Source organism: Eurypyga helias, unplaced genomic scaffold, assembly GCF_000690775.1.
Source record: "Eurypyga helias isolate BGI_N326 unplaced genomic scaffold, ASM69077v1 scaffold2093, whole genome shotgun sequence".
Taxonomy (NCBI): Eukaryota; Metazoa; Chordata; class Aves; order Eurypygiformes; family Eurypygidae; genus Eurypyga; species Eurypyga helias.
The window spans coordinates 31683-52804 of NW_010240346.1; the positions used below are offsets into that span (position 1 = coordinate 31683).

The 21122-nt window shown below is 38.6% G+C and overlaps 1 protein-coding gene across 1 annotated transcript in view; it reads right to left on the reverse strand.

The window, feature by feature from the left end:
- The window catches only part of ATRX (alpha thalassemia/mental retardation syndrome X-linked), a gene marked incomplete at both ends in the record, with an annotated part of 64246 nt that overhangs the window by 29416 nt on the left and 13708 nt on the right, over positions 1–21122 (reverse strand). Inside the window, 8 exons of the mRNA XM_010148402.1 lie at positions 5099–5315; positions 8477–9079; positions 9326–10687; positions 10880–11055; positions 11990–12057; positions 16324–16475; positions 17878–17997; positions 19242–19366. Of these exons, the coding sequence (XP_010146704.1) occupies positions 5099–5315; positions 8477–9079; positions 9326–10687; positions 10880–11055; positions 11990–12057; positions 16324–16475; positions 17878–17997; positions 19242–19366 (2823 nt within the window). The remainder of the gene's footprint in view (positions 1–5098; positions 5316–8476; positions 9080–9325; positions 10688–10879; positions 11056–11989; positions 12058–16323; positions 16476–17877; positions 17998–19241; positions 19367–21122) is intronic.

Consider the following 21122-nt stretch of genomic DNA (forward strand, 5'->3'; position numbering starts at 1 on the left):
GTCAAATCTGGTCTGTCTTGCCTTTCAGGAGCATTAATGCATACTCCATGTGGAGATCAGAATGGGAAAGCTTTTTTACCAGTCCAAACATCAGTCCAAACCCCACGACACTGAACCACAACCTAGGCTTCACTCGAAAATGGCAAAGGCACAGTGATCTCTTCGGTACAGCTTCTTATGTGTTAGAAAATCAAGTTGTTACTTTCATTTAGCACCATAAAACAGGTTTTAAAGAATCTGTGTTTCATTTTTCAGCATGCAATGTGCCCTAAAACACAAGACCTTCTCAAATGGAATTTTCCCTAGGTATGTTTCCTAACACTTCACACAGTACCTTCCATTTTTTGAGTGGTAGTATACTTTCAAAACCGATTCCAATACTAATGTATACTCAGTTATTATTAAAAGAGGGAAGTAAAGCGGTTTAATAAAGAGTTACAATTGCTCAGAGTCACAGACTATGCAGCAGCAGCCAGAACACTCCCCCTTGCCCTCTCGAGAAATGGCTTGTGAAGAAGTAGCTGGTGAATCTTTAAACGCAGTACTCCTGGTAATCTTTAATTCCACATCTATCAGCAGATCACGGCAGGAACCCAATGAAAATTTGCTAAAGTCCACAGATAAGTAACGCCCTCCTGCAAATGCTTTTGGCATTAGGTCCTTCCAGAGGATTTGGAAAAGGGACTTGGGGCGTGGAACGTTTGTTGTTGGGTGCTTTTGTTTTTAAGCCCACATCGTACGTAACAGCAAGAGGAATGAACTGCTCCGTATGTAAGAAATTAAGGCTAAACTTCTTCCATCTCTCAACGGTCAGAACTTTTTCTTCAAAATGAAACTGTTTGGAATGTCACAGGTTGGCTTCTCTTTAAAAGCTTTTAATGTAAATTATTAACCTTGAATCCTACTCCAGGAAATGCAGACAGCAACAGTTTGGCTACTTTTCTTGGTTATCAAAATAACAACATCATCATCAAAGTTCGCTTTGGAAAAGAAAAAAACAAGTAGAAAGACTAAAAAGAACTATGAAATCTTGACATTCAATCCTGAAAGTACTGCCTAGTAATAATACATCCTTTGGCTTATTAGCCAAGGTAACCAAACTCATCCATGGAGAACAATACTTACCTTTCATGCAAGTCACCTTTAGAAATCATACATTTACAAGAAAGGTTGACTTTGGTTCTTAGCAAAAGATGACGCAAGTTTTTATTTGTTCTTTTTTGAAGTACTTCTTTAAGAGAAAACCAAAATAAAAGACACCTAAAAACACCATGAACAAAACCTACTATCCATAAACAGAACAGGCTGTTGTTTTCCTATCAATCATCATCATAACCACCTACCAGATTGGGCAAACTTATTAGCTTCTAATTAATTATCTATAATTATACTGATTAGTAAATTATTGCTTTTATACTCTGCAATAGAAAATTAATACTTTTTTTAGCCAGGATAAAGATTCAACTACTTTGCATTATACTGAGATGGGACTGTTTAGTGAAAAAAGCTTCAGTCCCTTCAACACGTTCTACTGCTGTGATGTTGGGCTAGAAATGTGAGGCATTGTTGAGACCTCTACAGATTCCTATTTTTAATGTAACTACAGATCTGATAGGAATTAAAAGTGTAAGCAGTATTAGAACCAAACAGATTAAGCCTTGTCAATACAAGTGACTGATGTAGCAAATGGCTTATATGAATTAAAATACACTACTGAACTCTTGCAACTGGTTTTAAATTAAATTGTATGTGGCTCAGGATAATACATCCCACTGCAATTTTAAGATATAAACCCATTAAAGCGACCAGGTTTCTAAGCTAAGAAACTTCATATGCTCTTTCACATTTTAATATTTGCATTAACATCAAACTGCAGGTCCCAGGAAAACCAAGCTATGACAGTGTGAAAAATCCCTTGCTCACAATCTCCCAGAGAAACCCAGGAAAATCAAAAGATAATAGTATTTACTCAGGTCAAGGACACAGAAGATATTCTTGGCCAACCAGATGAAAGAGTTGAACACTATAAACAACTGTAATTAAGGAGCACAGAAGGCTGTACGACCTCCAGTACAGGACTCCAGGTAGTTAAAGAAATCAGAGTAAAAGAGAATCCCTGTGTTTCATCCACTTCTGTCACTGATCTGCTGTGACCTTGAGCATGTCACGTTGCCTGCTCCATCTTACCTAAACACATGGTGAGATTTGTATAAAGGACATTTCCCCAACTGTTATTTACATAGTGCCTTACAGACTGGGACTGTAATCTCAACCAGGACACACAGAAACAACTCCAGAATAAAATGACAGTATACATGTTTGATTCTATATAAATCAGGATGTAAATATATTTCACTTTAGTAAGAATGACACCATCAGCATACCTTTATAAAGAAGGGATTGGTTACTACGTATTTTCTAGCTTACACTAAAATACTCTTACAAAGAGATGGGCAAACTGGAAGCTACCCAGGGGTTGCCTAGTCACAGTTTAGGACTACTTTAACGTCAGACCTTGCAGCAAAAACGGAATAGCAGGTGCAGCCTCGCACGATGTGGAGTTAAGTCCACACGATCATTCGCACCACCCTTGTTCCTGAATTTGAGAGTGCCGATACAACGTGCTCATTCATAGACTGTCAATATCTTGGTGAGACAAGGCCACCACTGTAAACATAAATCTTCTTTAAAAGTCATGATTTTAAATACCAGTTAATAATCGCGACATATTATTACCAAATTAGATTATAGCAACTCACTCGTAGTGTTCATAAACACCTACTAATTATATGTAGAAATGAGGTTCCCCAAACAAGCCCTCGGGCAGGGAAGGACGTTTTTATGGCTACTAAAAGCCACCATTCTTTCAGCTAAAGCACTGCTGAATTAAATGGGCCTTTGGTATATTACTAAAAAAAATTAGAACCATTTAAAAGACATTTTAAGAGATGAGTATTTGGATGAGATGCCATACATGTTAAAAAAACATGAAAACTACCTGACACCTTGTTCTAAATACTGTGCTGTCTTTGTTGAAACAGGCTGATTTTCAAGCTGTCAGAGTTGTATTAAATTAAATGCTTGGACAAGAAAAACGTTTTACAAAAATTTATTGCAACCATCAAATACTTAAAGGCATTCTGCATTAAATACACTATTAACTTCTTAATAAACAAAACTACTGCAAACATTTTAAACAGTACCATTTAAAAGATCAGAAGGACCAATAATAGATAATTACACAACAGAAGATGAAAGCATACAGCACTGTATGTCATATGATGACCCACTTGGATATTGCATTTTGGCAAAGATGATTTCAAGACTATCAATATTCATGTCATGCACATCCAAAGGTATGCAAATAACAGAACATCTAAACTAGAGACTTGCAAACATGAGAGTTCCCACACTACAAACACCCGGTAGCTACTACGTACCCTCTTTGGCCGGGAAGAAAATTGGCAACTTATCTGAATAGTAGGTAAACTATTTAAACACTTTGTGTTGAGTAAACAGAAGAACAAGCTTTTTTAACTTCTCAAAATTTGTTCCATCTTTTTACATTTTATAGATCTGATTTTGGTGCCAAGTACAACGCGTGGTGAACGTAAAATCAGATTGCAGTTACCGGTTGACAAAACTGTTTATTGACAAAATACCTCCCCATCTCATATATATATATTCAAAATATTCCCTAAATGAAAACTTCAACAAAGATTCAGCTTAAAAACAAAGTACAGAAACTGATTTTTAAACCCCAAATTCATATTACTGCTTTGTTCGTTATCAATTGGGTTAACTCCCTTCCCAGTATTGTTCTTCAACTAGTAAGATCTGTCAGTAACATGTGTATGGTAAACACTGAACTTTGACAAAAGTGTAGTGGCTTAGTTATCAACCAGAAACACTTAAGAAACAAGCAAAAAGAAAAAAGAAGGGAAAAAATAATCAAAACAGGACTGAAATTAAGTGTCATTTAAAAAGATCTAAAGTCACCCATGTTTACATGTTCTGCTTTTGACCTTGTGCTGTCAAGTCCCTAAAGAGCGTCTGTCTTTTAAGAGTTAATTATTTGATTAAATCTGATGACTGAAAACAAGCAACAACCACATCAGCAGCAGCATTTTGATGCCAAACTGAGGTCCGTAAAGGATATAAAACAGCGGGTTTAAAATTTACTTCAGCCACAGATCAAAACACAACTCTGTGAAACAAGGATACCATATTCTAAACTAGTAAGGCTCAGAAGCAGAAAAGGACCCCATCAGCAACTGTGCAAAGCTATGAAGCTGGTCCCATACATGCTATAAGGCAAAAAAAAAAAACAGTATCTGAAATACTGTGTAAGAATTCATTGAACAACTCTTCAACTACAGTAACTTCAAAAAGAAACTGTGGCTTGAGGTCGAGCAATACTTCATGTTGTGCATTCACTCATAAGGAAATGAAGCTTTTATGTTTTCTAGCCAGGCTAATTTTGTTAACTACAATGGTACTGGTAAAATATGACGTCTTATCTAACTATATCTTACATAGATTCATTTTTATTGAACTTGAAACTGAAGCAATACATATAAAGCCACAATTCTGAAAATACCTATGTAAAGACTTAAAACGTGTAGGTGTAATTAGTCTCTTTGATACCAGTCGAGCCTATGCACAGTGCTTGTAGAATCAGGGCCTTAACTATCACATGAATCACTTCAGGAATTCTTTAGTGGATTAAAACTCAGTTTAATTAACAGCTGGAAGTATCTAATACTGTTTTCTCCACATTTGTGTTCTCTCTTTATTGAGAAACGGTGTTTCAATTAAAAAAGCAAATTACGTCACAGAAATAACCAAGTTCAATCTGAAAATGTTTTAGCACTGCATACTGCACAGATGCAAATGTATGTAACTAGCTGAAACTCACATTCATCAGGAGGTTTTTACCTGCCTGAATGAGACCTCACACCTTCAACGGGAACATCGAACGGACAGTGCCGCAGTGCGTTTATAACACACCCTACGCAAGGTGTGTTAGCTAACACTTCTAAATACTCTCTTTGCATTTCTGGATTTTGGCCTCTGTTTTCTGGCCCCTTGTTCAAACTTGCGGGAAGCCCGTGAGTGAGTCTTTACAAGGCAGGCAGTCGTGGTTTTCACAACCTGCTTGCTCTTCCGTTGCGCCGGTTTGCGCCCACGCCTAGGGTGTGTTATAATCTTTTTTACGTCCTTACGGATGGTATCATACCTATTCTCAGGATCGTCATCATCATCTTCCTCCTCCTCCATTGGAACAGCCCTTGATTTACTCTCTCCCTCATCTCCTGGGGGAGGAAGGGGAAACAAAAAACCAGGAAACATGAACGCCTCACACATACAAAATCAGCAATAAACAACACAGCACGTGAATTACTGTCTCCACCAAGAATCCCCCAATAAAAACAGCTTAGCAACACCACCACCTTTCTACCAGCAAACAAAACAGCCAGTTACCTATCTGGACATATAAACCCAAGTATTATTATTAATAAATTGTGTTAATAACAGCATCTAGTTTTTCAAGCACCACTTTTATCCACACTACGCTTGCTGCATACACACAACCTGCAATTCTTTCCTTTTTACGTACTGTGAATTTTTTACACCACAACATACAAACTGAATACTCCACTTAGGATTCAGAATTAAGTTTCCTAAGAAGTTATTAGCTCTAATTAAGCAGCTCCACAATGGAATTTGTGCAAACTGAAAAGAAGGCCCGGAACCAAACCTGTGAGCTACCCTGCTGCTATCAAGAAGTACGCGAGAAGAAGAATCCTTGCCTACTTTTGCTTTCAGAGGTCAAATACAGTGCCTGTACATTTGCTGTGTAGGCGTGAAGACTTGTGTTTGGGAAACTACACGTGCTGCCCTTGCTCCAACTATCAAAACTCAGCTGTAGCGCATGGATACGGTCCATACTGTATGGACAGCTCTTCAAAACCAACAGCGTGGTACACTCATCAGAGTAGCACAGTATGAGACCCACCTCTGAGCAACAGACACTCTTCCTGAACTCACCACCAGCCAGATGTCTGACAACACTGTCTAAGAGGTGACCACAGAAAGTCCCTCACTCTTGGGCTTAGACAAACAGATGCATCCTGTTGGTTAATCCAGACCCTACATCTCATTCAACGATCAACCTACGGAGCTTGTGCAGACACAGAACAGACTCCTTTATTTACTCACCCATTAAGCCAAAACCAAACTGAAGAGAAAAGGCAAGTTTGCCGCCTCTTAAAAATAATAAAACAAAGGCAGATTCTCATAGAATCATACAATAACTAAGGTTGGAAGAGACCTCTAGATGTTATCTACTCCAACTCCATCCTCAAAGCACAGCTAACTCCAAAGTGAGGTCAGTTTTCTCAGGGCCTCGGCCACTTAAGTTTTGAGTTGCAATCCCCCAAGGACAGGGATTCCCAAAGTTTCAGGGCAACCAGTTTCAGGCACTGACCATCCTCAAGGTAAAGAATTTTCTTCCTAGTATCTAATCAGAGTTTTCCTTGCCAAAACTTGTATCCACAGCCTCTCACCCTTTCTTCATGCAGCTGGCTCAGCCTTCTCTACAACTACCCATTAAGTGATCAGAAGACAGCAATTAAGACTCCCCACATTTAGCATTCCCTCTCCAGGCTAAACCAACTGTGCTGGTTTTAGTTGGATACAATTACTTCTCCTCACAGTAGCTGGTATGAGGCTGTTTTGGATTTGTGCTGAGAAGAATACAGATAACACGCTGTGTTTAGCTGTTGCCAAGCAATGTTTGTATCAAGTCAAGGACTTCCTCGGTTTCTGATACTGCCCCTGTGTTCCCGGATTCTTCTCTACAAGAAGCTGGGAGGGGACATAGCCCGGACAGCTGACCCAGACTGACCAAAGGGACATTTCATGCCAAAGCAGCACAGCGTCTCTGAAAAGCAACCTTTGCATCTGCAAAGATTAGCAACTCTCCAGAAACTAAACTGCAGGAACACTTAGGGAAGAAGTGGGTCAGCATCAAGTTGGAAGGAAAAAGGAGGAACATTATATTTCATTTAAAATCTGGGTACTTGGTTGGCTTGGGGGTGAGTTTTTTGGTTTGGGTTTGGTTTTTTTTTGGTTGGTAAAGAAACTACAATCAACATATCTCATTTTGCAGTTAGTGTCAGCCTACAAGGGCTTTTCCAGAAAGCCAAAATGCAAGTGTCCCTTCTGTTACCTTCATAAACATATAGCTGTTTTATTAATTCTGTATTTCGTGGCAGCTCTGCAAACTACTGTAACTGTTGGCTCAGATACACTTAAGTCATGTACAGAAAATTCCTGTGAAACAACATTAGAAGCAAACAAAGAGGAAATAATTTACCCGTCACAGTAATTAAAGCAGCAAACAGACTGCATTTTTTCTAGTTGAAAATGCGCTTATTAAAAACATGTTTACTTCCAGGCAATGTGAAAACTACCCTTCCTTTTCCAGTTTTTTTTAAAACCAAGTGTTCCAATTCAGCAGTTCTGAGTTTCTTTCTAATTTCCTGAAGTTATAAGACACTGATGAATTGGCAAGAAAAAGAATTATTACTATTAAACCTGCCATGAAAAAAGTAAGTGATGAGATTTTTGTTAACTGGCACCAGCTGCTCTAAAGCTACATGGCTCTCGTGAGGCACCAAGATCACCTACTTGATTTCTTAAGTGTGTACTGCGTGCCACAAGTCTTCAGAGTCACCTCTAGTGTACAACCATGAACTGACAAGTTTGAGTTCACTACATACCTACTGCTTAAAACCAGTTTCTGCTAAATAGTTCCTGGGCAGCTAAAGAGAGGAAGAGGCTTTTGAAAGCTGTTCTGCAAGGGAACACCAGCTGGAATTACAGACCATAGCTTCTCAAGCCTCTCTATTTACAGCGACATCCTGGTTTGCACAAGCGACAAGTTGCACAAACCAAAATGGGTGCTTCCAACTCAGTATCAGAAAACCTAACTGGCTGCAAATGTTTAAACGCAGAATTACCTGGCTGGGCATATTTTCACTTCTAGATCATTAAACGTTACCCATATCTTAGACATCTCCTCTATCAGTACATTAACACACATAGATGAACAACTGTTGCACACCTGATGACTGACAAAATCCTGTGCCAGCAGACAGCATTAAGTTTTCGGTCACTGGCATAATTTTCTGCTCATCACTGCTTCCATCACCTGTTGAGTTCTGTTCATCATTTTCATCATTTTCTTCCTTATCAGACGAGGAAGAGGAAGTGACAACCACCTTCTTTTTTGACACTTTCTTTTTCAGGTTACTCTTTTTACTTTCTTTCACTGACCCTCTTTTAATCTTTTTCTTACTGTCTTCATACGACTCCTCATCAGACGAGGACGAGTCATTCTGTTCTTTCTTGGAGATTTTCTTTTTGAGACTTACTCTTTTCTTCTCTTTAGTTTCTGTTCCTTTTTTACTCCGCAGAGCATCTTCGGATGAACTCTCCTCTTTCAGGGGAGATTTCTCAGCATCAGAGGATAAACCAAGCTGTACATTTTTAGACACTCTCTCTCTTAAATTCCTCCTTTTCCTTTCTTTAAACGCTGGTTCATTTTTAGCTTTGTCATTTTCAGAAGAATTGCAACTACCTTTCTCTCGAGATGACTTTTCAGCATCAGAAGAGGAATCATGTTGCTCTTTCTTGTAACTTGTCTTTTTCAATCTTTCTGATTTCTTCACTTTGCTTTCTGATCCTTTTTTATTCTTGGATCTGTCTTTTGAAGAATCAAAACTGCGTTCTTTCTTTGCAGATTTCTCAGTGCTCTCTGAAGAAGAATCTTCCTGTGCCTTTTTCTTTTTCAAATCCTTGCTCTTCTTAACGTCGTCAGGTAGCTTTGCACCTTTAGGACAACTCTCCTCCTTCTCCAGCAAAGACTTGTCAACATCAGAAGACTCACTGTGCTTTCCCTTGACAGTTTTTTCTTTTATCCTTTCCTTAGCAGCTGACCCCTTACTGATTTCCTTATCTTTAGAAGAACGATTCACCCCCTTCTCTGGGGAAGACTTTTCAGCATCCTCATCTTCAGAAGAGTTATTTCGCTGTTTCTTCAAATTCATCTTCCTCTTACTACCTGCTTTTTTCCTCTGCTCTTCTTCCGAGGAATCATAACTATCTTCTTTTCGTGTGTATTTTTTCTTAGCTTTTTTTGCTGACTCAATTTTACTCAAAATTTTGATTTCTTTTTCTAACTCAGAATCATAGTTTGAAGAATCCGAATAATTTTGTCGTTTCTTTTTAGCAGCAGTGGAATTTTTAGCTGATTTGCCTCTTTTAGCATCTAAATCTGAACCAGAACTGGAACTTTTTCGTTTTCGTTTTCCATTTTCGTCCTTCACTGGTTGATTCTTCAGAAAATCAGACGTCTTCTGATCATTCGTTTGTGCTTCACTATTGCTATCAACATCTGAAGAACTGTGACTCATCATAGCTACTTCCTGAAGAACAGCTGGCACCTCATCCGAGTCTGAGCTTTGTTCCAATACGTATGGCTTTGAGTTGGAGAGTTTATTAGGCCTAGGACCATCAGCAGTGCTGTCAGTAGAACTTCTTTTATCATTTTTCCTCCTTGGCTGTTTTGATGATTTTCTCTTACGTTTTTCATTAGATGTGTCATTGCTGTCTTCTTCTGAATTCGACGTTAACGGGCTGATGTCTGTCGGGCGCCTCAGAGGTGTCGTCTTCACACGCGGTGACCTCCTGAGATCAGACTCCTCTACAAGCGAGACAGTTTCATTCTCCGTGGAAGGTTCACTGCCAGCATTATGATTTTGTGTTACAGAATCACAGTTTTCTGCTCTAGGTTTTACATCGACATCCTTACTTCCCTTTTCTAGATTGCTGTCTTGATCTTCCGCTTTAACTGTAGACTCTGAAAGGGAAACAGGAGTCAATTTTACAATCAATTCTTTTGTTCCTTTAGCCGACGATTTTAACTTAGTACCACCTTTGGTATCTTTCCCAGCAGTGTTCAATTTTATATTTGAATTTAGAGTCTCATGATCTGTTCCTGTACTTCCACTGTCTTGCTCATCTGGTGTAATCTGAATCTCCATAGCAGATTCTAGAGTCTCAAAAATATCTTCAGGAACAGAGGAGGGAATGGACACTATATCCATGTCTAAAGCCTCTGTGCTATTAGGTTCATACTGAGGTTCTTCACTTCTGCCAGACCTTTTATCTTCACCAGAAGTACGCTTGTTACCTGTTTGTTCCGCTGCTGGAACACTCTGATCCATGGGCTCACTGTCAGGCCGTTCTGATACAACTTTTGTCTGTGTCTTTGCAGTGTCATCCTCTTTTAATGCCACATGTTCCTTTCCTTCATCTTTTCTCCCCTCATTTTTTTCTGATCTAACATCAGGTTTTTTCTCTTTGGTATTTTTATCTTTGATTTTAACATTCAAAGCTTGAATCTCCAGGTTCAGACCTTCTTCTAGTGCCAGATGAGCTTTTTTCATGTCACTCAATACAGATTTAAAAGCTTTTAGCTGACAAAGTTGCAGAGCTGGGCTTATTTCTACATTTTCTGCAGCGTTTTTCAAAAAGCTTACAAAGCTAGAATTCAGATTTGCTGTAGTTTCAACCAGCTTTTTTGTTTTCTTAAGCAAGTCTTTTGGCACCATTAGTGCTTTGTAAGAATACGTTAGTGAACCTGAATATGAACCACCTAGTTTTTTTTCTTCACCATTACAATTTGAATTATTTCTCTTTGGAGAAAACTTGACTGTATGGTCAAATATTTTACTTTTTTCACTTTCAACTCTGATCTTTTTTTTGTTTTGTTGCAGTAACTGTTCTAAATTTTCAAAGACACTGTCACACGCAGTGACCAAGTCCAACAAAGGCTCTGGATGACAAATATAGCAGTGCCACTGGTTATTCTCATCCAGTATCGTCGATAGCTCCTTTCGACCCAGGTTGCGCAAAATGCACTTTTTACAGAAGGCATTATGGCAAAAGTCACAGCAAATCAGATTTCCACCTTCAGCACACCACCTGCAATGAGACACAGAAATGTAAGCGTCTTTCCTCCATGTCAACAGGGTGACAAATTTGAGAAATCACTTATTTTTCACTGTTTGATAAAGAACTTGCGTTTTAAAACCTCAGGTGATAAAGAGATACTCATTAATTCAAAACATCATTAAAAGCATGACTGAAAAGCACACAACTGAGAATTGGAAAAGGTAGAAAATTGAAGTATGAGATTAACAGTTCAGAAAGCTGAAATGGTCAGTAATATCCAAACACACTTTTAGCACCAATTTTAAATAAAAGAAAAAAATTAATTCTTTTCCATGTTTCTTCTGAGAATTTAAATGAAAGTGCTTTCTTTTATATTACAACAAACCGAATTAGCTTAGGACTTTCAAGCCTGAACTGGTATATTACTACTGCAGGCACATATTAAAACAACGGGTTTTCATTTAGGTCCAGACTGCGCAGTCTTTGATGAAGACCTGAAAAGTGGCTGACAAGTAAGCTCAGACATCACAGACCACAGAGTTATGACTGGATTACACGTTTAGATAGTTGACATAAGGACACAGAACTATGTAGTGTTTCCAAAGCAAAAGATGCATCTGGAAGGTAAGTTTCTGTGGCTCACAAGGTTTAGAACATCAGATTCTATCCCCTCCTTGAAAGTAATTGTAAGGTGGCATGAAATTTAGTTAAAAATGTGATGTCTTACAAGTGCTTACTCTTGGACTTCTTTATAAAATATTTTCCTGTTAATTACTAAAATAGCAATCAAATATTTACAAAAAAACCTGGGATTGAGCAATTCTTGGTGAGAAACAATTGTTGATTTAAGCTCTTACATACTGGTCTTTATCTGTCAATAATTTCATTATTGCAAGGGAAAAAAACCAACCCCACCAAATAAGCCAAAACAGAAGAGGTGTTATTTCAGGTTTCATACACTTACCTACACTGTTCATCCATTCCATCTGAATCACGGCTTATGTCATCGCTCATGTAATACTTGTAGCAAGTCTGTAAAGAAAGAGATGGGACAAGGAATTTTTTAATTAAATCTCAACTGGACTTCAGCAATTCATATGACTTCAGCATGTAGTAGAAGCAAGCCATTAACAGTAGCAGCTGCAAGGTCTTGAGCATTCTAACCCTTTTACGTTTGTGTTACTCTAAAAACCATCTTCCACTGACACAACAGGCCCTAAACCATGACTTCTTATTTAGATGGCTCAAGGATTATATGAAACTTAAATAGGCTTTCGTTTGATGGCTGCGTGTTTGCATATTTTTGAACATTAATTGAATGTTTCTCTTCAAATCTTTAAATTTTTTCCACCTGTTTCCTAGGTAATCAACACCACATCTTGCCTGACACAATCCTACATAAAATACAATTTTCAGCTGTATGTTTATGTCAGTAATCGATCCCCAAAGGCTTTAAATTAAAAGGTCTTCAGTATTTATCTTGATGTTAACATCCAAGGCTTCAGTTTCCAAATGCAAACATAGTGTTGCCACTGAAAAACTGGGAATACTAAGGAAAAATGCACACAACTCCACTAGTAGCCGCAGTGGCTTCAGCTGCTGAATTTTTTTAAACCCAGTTTTGAGGGGGTGGGTGTTCTTTTCCAGTTGGTAGTACAGTTCTCCCAGACTTGAAGATCTACTTTGAATAGGGATTAATACCAGCTATTAGGTAAATTCTGGCCTTTTACCCAGTGAATTCAGAGTCCAGAAGAGGCTTCAGCACCTGAATTTAAAATGATGATGCCCCTTTACCTGGACCAGAGTTACACACTTGTTCAAAGTAAACAAACAAAAAGAAACAAAAAAACCCCAACAGTAAATAAAAGCTGCTGTTTAGACACTTGGCAGATCATTGTAGTTGAAGGAAAACAGTTTCTCAAGTCTGGGAGTATTTACCTATGTCGGAGAAAAATAAGGAAGGAACTAGGTACAGAAGGTAACGGAAGGCATGGAGTATGCAATTAGGGACTTCCATTCCTCTCTCTCTCACATTAACATGGGGCATGTTCAACTCAGTAACGATCCAGACAATTCATGGGAAACAGCTCATGGTAGAATTTTGTGGCAGAGCTCCCAGTCAAGAACTGATACTGAACACCAGACAAGTTTCAAAAATGACCCAGGCATCTTGCAAGAGCACGTAGAGCTACATGGTAAGGATTTTCAAGTCTAGGAACAAGGGTTAGGACTGCAATGGAGACTGAAAACAGTCATCTTCTGAGCTGATTTATCTAAAGCATATTTTATAACAGAAACAAGCCAAACTGAACACAAGAAATGAGCCAGAACATTAGAGTAGATGGATGGACATGTCTGAGATAGGCAGCTGGGTACGTAACATTAATTGGGAACTGGGGAAGAAGCATAAGGAGGGAAGAGAAGGGGAATGCTACATGTGCACTTTAACGCAGATCTGCATCTCTGTCTTTAGAGATAATTTATAGGATCTCTACAACTACAGAGATATGAAAGACAGATGTCTCTGTATCTCTTTGAAAATGAAAAGAGGTCTCCAAAACAGGAGGTAGGGACGTTTCCTTCCTCCTGTTCCCATTGCAGGCCTAACTGAAGCCACCACGAAATCATGCAGCTGAAGACCCAGATGATGTTTTGGGTTATGGATTAGACGTTCACTGCAGAGGCTGCCATAAATTAACAGTCCAGGAGCTGTACACAAGGGAAACTGAGATGGCTTTGAAGCTACTCTGCCACTTCTTATGCTGACATTGTTTTACGTCCAATGCTTTACCAGGAGATCCAGAACTGAATCTGCTCTTAGAATACGAGTAGGCAGACATTTCCGACAGATCATTTAACATAAAAAATACTCTAAAATTATAGCCTTAAAACTGTAAAAATAAATTACAAAGAAACCACAATAAGTTTAACTGGGGTATAAGAAAACAGGAATATCAATTTGTAAACTGTATCTGCCTTTATGTTTTCTGCTTTTATTTCCTTAATTGTAACAGTTAATAACAAAAAAGTTTATAGGATAATAAACAAGAACTAGTCCCACAAGAAACCCCACCCAAATCAACTAACAAGACATTTCAAACAAAAACAAGCAGTACAAACTGTAGAACTGTTTAGCACATACCTTACAAATAAGAACTTTCAGTGTAGGATGTCTATAGATTGAATCCTTTTGAAAATGGTTCACCTGTTGCCCACAAGCTGTGCAGCTTACAATTCCATGCAGTCCTTCCTCTACAGAGAGGATTACAAACCACACATCAATTCATTTTTTCTTTTTTTAAGAAATCTGTGTATACATATTTCAGTTTCTCACAATATTTTGCCCTGTCAGGTTTTTCATGTGCCTCTATTACTTTACCACCCAACATCAGAGAAATCTTTCTGTAGACTGAGGGAACTTTCCTCTGATTTCTGAACTTCACGTGGGACCAAGATACAATTTCTTCCTTGAGAGATTTAATTTGGATTGACTGGTCACCTTACGAGAACACACCTAAGTAAGAGTCGTCACTAAAACTCTTGCCAAGCAGCCCTGATACCCTGTACAACCTTCCCCACTTAACTTGTGTGCATGAAATGCCATTTTAATTCTTGATGGTATTATGGTATTTCTTTCACATACAGTTTTAATTTCTCAAAGAAAAATAGGGAAAACTGTTACAGAAGATGCATGAAATCCCTATAATAGTGCTTGAAAAATCTTTTTTCACCTTTTGTTCCCTTCTTGATAGTAGGTTTTTTGTTAGGGGGTTTTGGCTAGGGTTTTTTTAACTAAAATTTTGCTATAATATATATGTTCTCACCAGCTTGCTGACTGTTCCCACAGTTTGTGTACCACTCTCCTACTGTACCTACACTCGGTCAATCCCCCCATTCACCTCCAAAGGTGGTGAACTTGGGGTTGGGAGGCTCGCTACATGCCAGGCTGCTCAACTAACTAATTAATACTATGAGATAGTTTTGTATCCAACAGCAGCCATGCTTTCAAGAAAAAGGAAAATCATTTGTGAAAGCTCATCATCTCAGTTCATACACTTTCAAAAGCTTCATTTGGGATCAAGCAGAGGTTTGATATGGGATCACTTGACTGTGCCACGTCCTTTGCTGTCATGTTCACTAAGCATTGTAAGGAATCTAACTCTAATGGTTAACTAAATGGTTACAGTCTTTTCTAAAATGATCGCTACCGCAGAATTTGAACCAGGCACCAACACCACAATGTTAACATTCTCAAGATACAATACAAGCTACCAACAATTTGCTGAAGCTTACAGGTCAGTAAGAACACTTAATACACCCTTACAATTCAGGGAAGATAGCAGGTCTGAAATGGTGAATATGAGACTTGGTGTTTTCCACTTCCATGCACGCACAATTGCACGTGCTGCAGAGCTCATGGACTTGCAAAGCTCTTCTTAGGACCTCAAAACCAGCTCAAATACCTGCTGGTTAACCTCGAATAAACACATCCATCATATGGTATTTCTTAGGCAAGAATACCACATTCTGTTACACCAGGCAGCACAGTAGCCTGCCCAGGCTTTGTCAAACATCACAGTCCTCAAATGGGTGAAAGAATCACAGAGGGTAACAGCCAAGTGAGGGAGAACAACCTATTCACTGCCAAGTCCCAAGCCACCTCCCCTTCTCTACAAGTTTAAGGGGAAGCACTACAGCCTCCTTCCTATAATCTGCAAGTTTGCACCAGAAAACAAACAGAAGAGGCTAATTTATGAGGCAAACCTTTGTAAACCCTGTTACTAGTACAAATGGTGATGATCCAAAGAAATTAAAGAACCACTAACTCATTAATACTGAGAAAATATTTAAACTTAGGGTTAGGAATTATTTTTGTTAGCAAAAATACAACCATAACCATGCTGCAGACACAAGACTTGAAAATAAGGACTGACACAATGCCTCCTAGTCTTGGATAGGAGCATCCGGATGCTAGAAAGGCAAGAGTTCTATTACTACTGCTATTTCTAACATAAGCAGGACATGTAACTCCTAATAAAAATGCCAAGGTGCACTTGGCAAAGAACAAGAGGGACTGGCATTTTTTATTTTATTGTTACTATTTATTTACTCGCACTGTGCACGGTAGTCAGGGTCTCAAGTCACTGGGACTAGATGCTTACCTGCTTAAACCAATAATGCTTAACTCCGTACGTGCACAGGCCAGGCACCTCATTCTTGTAGCAAGAGAAAGGGAAGTGCAGTGTCATTTAACTAACCTTGCTGCACGCAGGTGTACAGTAAATGGATCTGCGCTACCTCTTCTGCGCCCGTCACAAAACAAAACTGGTTTGAGACATTCCTAATCCAGCTGCTCTTGAGGTAGACTGCAGGCATGTCCCTCGCCTGGCTACCTTTCCTGGTCTGGAAATGGGGACAACAGAGGAGCAGGCAGTACCTCTTCCATTTCCCTGAAAGTTGACAGGAGCTTAAAGACATGTACTGGATAATCTTTTGACTGGATTTTAAAGCTATCAGTAGTGACACTGACATAGCTGAGCCTGCCCTGGATAGAGGTATGGCTTGAACAACCCCTGCTGTCCCTTCCGAAACTGTAAGCTTGTGTCAGGCACCAGCACATCAGTAACCAGTACATCAGATGCACAAAAGAAAGCCTGCAAATTCTCTAGGGATGGAAAAAAGCTGGAAGGGTAGGTCATATGAATTGTCCTGGGGATGCAGGCACAGGCCACAAAGTTCAAGCAGAAGACTCCTATCTTTTTAACACGACACCCCTGAAGAATTTCTGAGGGAACTCTGGTAAAATCGTTATAAACTAAAATGGAAAAAGCATTCTATAGGCTGAACAGGACATCTACATGAATAGAGCAGAAGTGAGTTTCAAAGATTAGTAACACAGAGGAAACATCAATGCTCAAAACGTGATTAAAATTATGCATGAGCCTAGATGTGTGCACAAGCACAATTCACACAGCCACACTCTACTCCTCTTCAACCACAGATGGAGAAATAGCACTAATTTAGCAAGACTTTAAAAGAGAGCAACTATCTCAAATGATACAATGGGAAGAATGAATAGTGTGTACAAGAGCTGTTAGCTTGTCTGAATACCCTGGGTACCGCTGTAGGTGTGTGAGCTAAGATACTGCTGGTAGTATGAATGAAAATATCTCCTACTTTATACATAATCCTCCCTCTCTTTTACTTTTTGGGAAAAAATGAGAGATGAATTTCTGTTATCAGTTATCTACCTAATTTGTCCTCAGTTTTAGCAGCAGCTATGGAAAACCAGCTGGCACAGCAGCTTTTTAAAGATAATCCTTAGCAGAGCCCACTGGTAGGGGATTTCCCACAACTTAAAAAAAAACAAAACAAAAATGTCTTTGAATTGTGAAGAGGTTTAGGTTTCTTGATAGCTCACCAATTGGGAATACGTCTATACATGTCCCTGCTCACATACAGTTGCTTTCCTGGTGAGTCAGTGAATGTTTCCTTGTCAACAGTGCTCCAATATAATTCCTTAGAAAAGGAGTCCCTGTAACACCTGATTGCAACCAAGCAACTGTTCTGAACACAAAGCAAGGAGGGTCCATATGGAGTCCCTAATGATGCACCCTATAGCTACTGAAAGTAAGTTTAATGAGCACTGATCTTAGCTTTCACTGCTGCATTGCAGGGGCAGCAGTGGAGGCTAATTTCACCAAGCTAGAATGCTTAATGAACAAAAAGCCAGAAGAGTGGAGGTATTTTTAGGATAATTTATTGGAAATATGAACAATTTTTAGATGTACCAAATGTGGTCATAAGCAACAATTTAAACCCGTTTTAATAAATGTCTTAAATTGTATTTACCTCCACGCTTTTTGGGAGCCTCGGGTTTCATTTTAACGGTATTTCTGCTTCTAAATTCAGGCCCTTTAAAATCATCTTTGTCTTCATTCAGCACTGGCTCAGGCTGTACAACCACTGTACCTAGAATAATTTTATTTAGAAATTGGAAACCATTACACATCCAAATGAAGTGCAAAAGTCCTGATTAAATCAAAGCCAATATAGTACCTTAAAAAAAAAGGTGCAATCTGTTGACTAAAATTCAAAGGTTTGAAAGCACAGATGTTCACAGAAAAAAAAAAACCACCGACACACACCCCACCACACACTTCAAACTATGTCTGGTTTTGTAGGACAAAGACTGAATGGGCTCTGAGGAGCAAATTCTGCTCTCTCTGCCCTGATGTGGTTCGTGCAGAACAGGACTGTCATACTGCAGGGTGTGTGGACTACAGAATTTACGGTGCAATGCTACAAATAAAGGGCTTTGGTTAGGTGTCTATCAAAAGCCTTAGAGTAACTACTATTTTCTCTCCCCTTTCCGCCTTCTATCCAATTTCCCTCATCTTAATTTCAGCATGAAATAAATGAAAAAGCAATAGAATAAAACCTGTTTTGTCTTTAATAAAATTTAGAAATTCACTTTTTTATTTAAACAGAGTACTCATCAAAATTATGTGACTGAAAAAACATCTTTCCTACTTAAGAGCTCAGTTTTAATACTTCTGTTGTGAGAACACTAGAATAATCTAACATTCTAAAACCATAATGTTAAAGCTACAAACACTGCTACTCCTGCAGGAAACACTAGCAGTCCCTCCAATTTGTCCTGTAACTTTCATAGGTGAGAAATGGAAGAGATCATCAAACTCACACTAGAGTTAAGAAGAGTGGGATATAGGTTGACAGTATTTACTGTTTTAAAAGGGGTGCTTCAAAATAGACCAAATAATGATATTTCCTCCCCAGATTTAGTTCTGCTTTTGTTGATCTAATTGTTAATAACCTCAAAGGCAGACAGTAAAGTAAATAAGAACCTGCAAGAGACAGCGTTTGAGACTTCTACGAAAGAACAGACATAAATTACCTTCCTGTTTCATGTTGGTTTTATACAGGTGTCAGTTGACATTTGGAATTAGGCCACCAGCACGTCCTGGCCTACCCACAGATTAAAGTATGCTGGGTTCAAAACTAAAGGTGCTTGCTTGTGCTTGGACAGGGGGTGTGCGCGCGTTCATGCGCGAGCACGTATGTCTATACCTAAAACCCAACAGGACCTAAGACAGACATTTTACTAGAGCGTGTGCATTCTAGTTAAATATTTATGCTGCATCATATTCTTGGCTAATTCGCTGAATTCAGAAACAAAGACAAACATAAACTACCTTTAGGCAAGCTTTTCATATCAACATCGTTTTCTGAGTTTTCATTGGACATGTCTTCAGTTACAGCTTCATCTACGACTTGTTCCTCATCTGATCCGACATATTTTGTTACAACTGTAGGTTTCCTGCATGGACAGAAAAAAGCCCAGAGTGTGACAAATACTACACACTGTAAGCCGGGCGCTCAGCAAGCACAACACCACATGAACTGGGGAAACCTGTGTGCTCTTTAAATTCATTTAGGACATGATGAGGTGGGATGCTCTGAGTTATTACAGTAAGTTGTAGGCTAATTTTCATGTGAGGAACAGGAGTTTTCCCCTCCTACGTGAAATAAAAAGATAGAACATATTTTTGTTTCACAGGCTTCCTGGTTGTATTTTTTCTTGTTACATCAAGGATTGAGGTGTTTTTAAGAAGGTAAGCAGGAAAGTCACACTTTCTGGAAAAAAAGACCGAAACAAACAGAATTGAAGGTTTGCTCAGAAATTTTATACCTCACTCCAAGCTTAACAGGTAGCGCAAAAAGAACTCACGGATATTAGCAAATGACAAAACAGCTTGGGAGAAAAGATGCTTGCTAGGAAATAAAGGAAATGTAGAAAGAAATGAAAAAGCTGACTGTTGAACAAAAGACCAGTTGCCAGGATTTCACACAGACATAATTTAGAATTGAATCCATTACAACGATGAATTTCCTATGTCAGGGCATAGGAAAATAAAAAAGTAAGTAAAAAAAAAAAAAAAAAAACAACAGAAACAAACAAAACCAGAATGTTGAGCATAATTTTCAGTAGTCTGAAGGTAATACATGAACTACTGTAGGATACTGTTTTGGACAGTATCAGGCTCAGAATGATAAACACAGGAGTGAAAATACCTTTAATGATAAATAAGAAGCAAAAAACCAAGACTGTAAAAAAATATATAAATAAAAAAGTGGCCAGCAGGTCACCGGATTCAGAAAAGGAGGGAGCAGCTAAAGTCACATATAAAACCACACTTGCAAAAATGGAATTAAGACAAACTGAAAAGGGAGAATGAAGAGTATTATTTCACTGCAGCAGACATAACAGACGAACCAAACTTGGATAAAAAGGGGAGTGAGAAGAGATACACACCACTTGTAAAGAGCAGTAGGAAGGCAGCTGTTGAAATCATGCATTTAGAAGAGCTCACCTATCTATACAGCATACTAGGATTTAAAAAAATCATGAAGGACATCACTTGAATGCGCATCAGCTGAGAGCAGAGGACAAGAAGGAGTTTTACTAGAATAAGTCTGCTGTTAATTAGATCACAAATAATTCGTCTCCTGTAGGTTCAAACTGCTTGGTAAGCATTTAACTGTGCACTTTTTTAAATCAAAGGGAGAAAAAGGACTAAGCAGAGATACAGCCAATCACAGTTTCTGCACAGGACAACTTAATAGCAAGTTTTGATTCTACAGTCCCCCAACAGTGAAGTCCATAAAGCCTTTTTTTCTGTATGACCCAACTTCCATTTCTGGAAGAATTCTGCCTATAGAAATAGCAAGAGCGAAGAAACAATCGTATAAACACCTCTGTCATGAAGATACGGGATAACTTTGTTGTCTTTGTTAATAAAAATCAAGCTTTATGATCTTAACCTTTGACCTGAAAGATGGTTTTCATTTTAAGTGCACTACAAAGCATTGTTTTACCAGCACTCTGCTAACCTAATGGATTTATAGTAGTGTGTACTGAAAGTCTGGGGCGTAGGGCATGGACTTTTTTATAGTTTCACATGCCAAAAAGCAATTTATTTATTTTCCAAACCAACCTTTTTGAACGTGATGATCCTACAGATCTGGTTCTTTCCGAAGAACTACTGCCCTAAAAAAAAAAAAAAGAAAAAGAA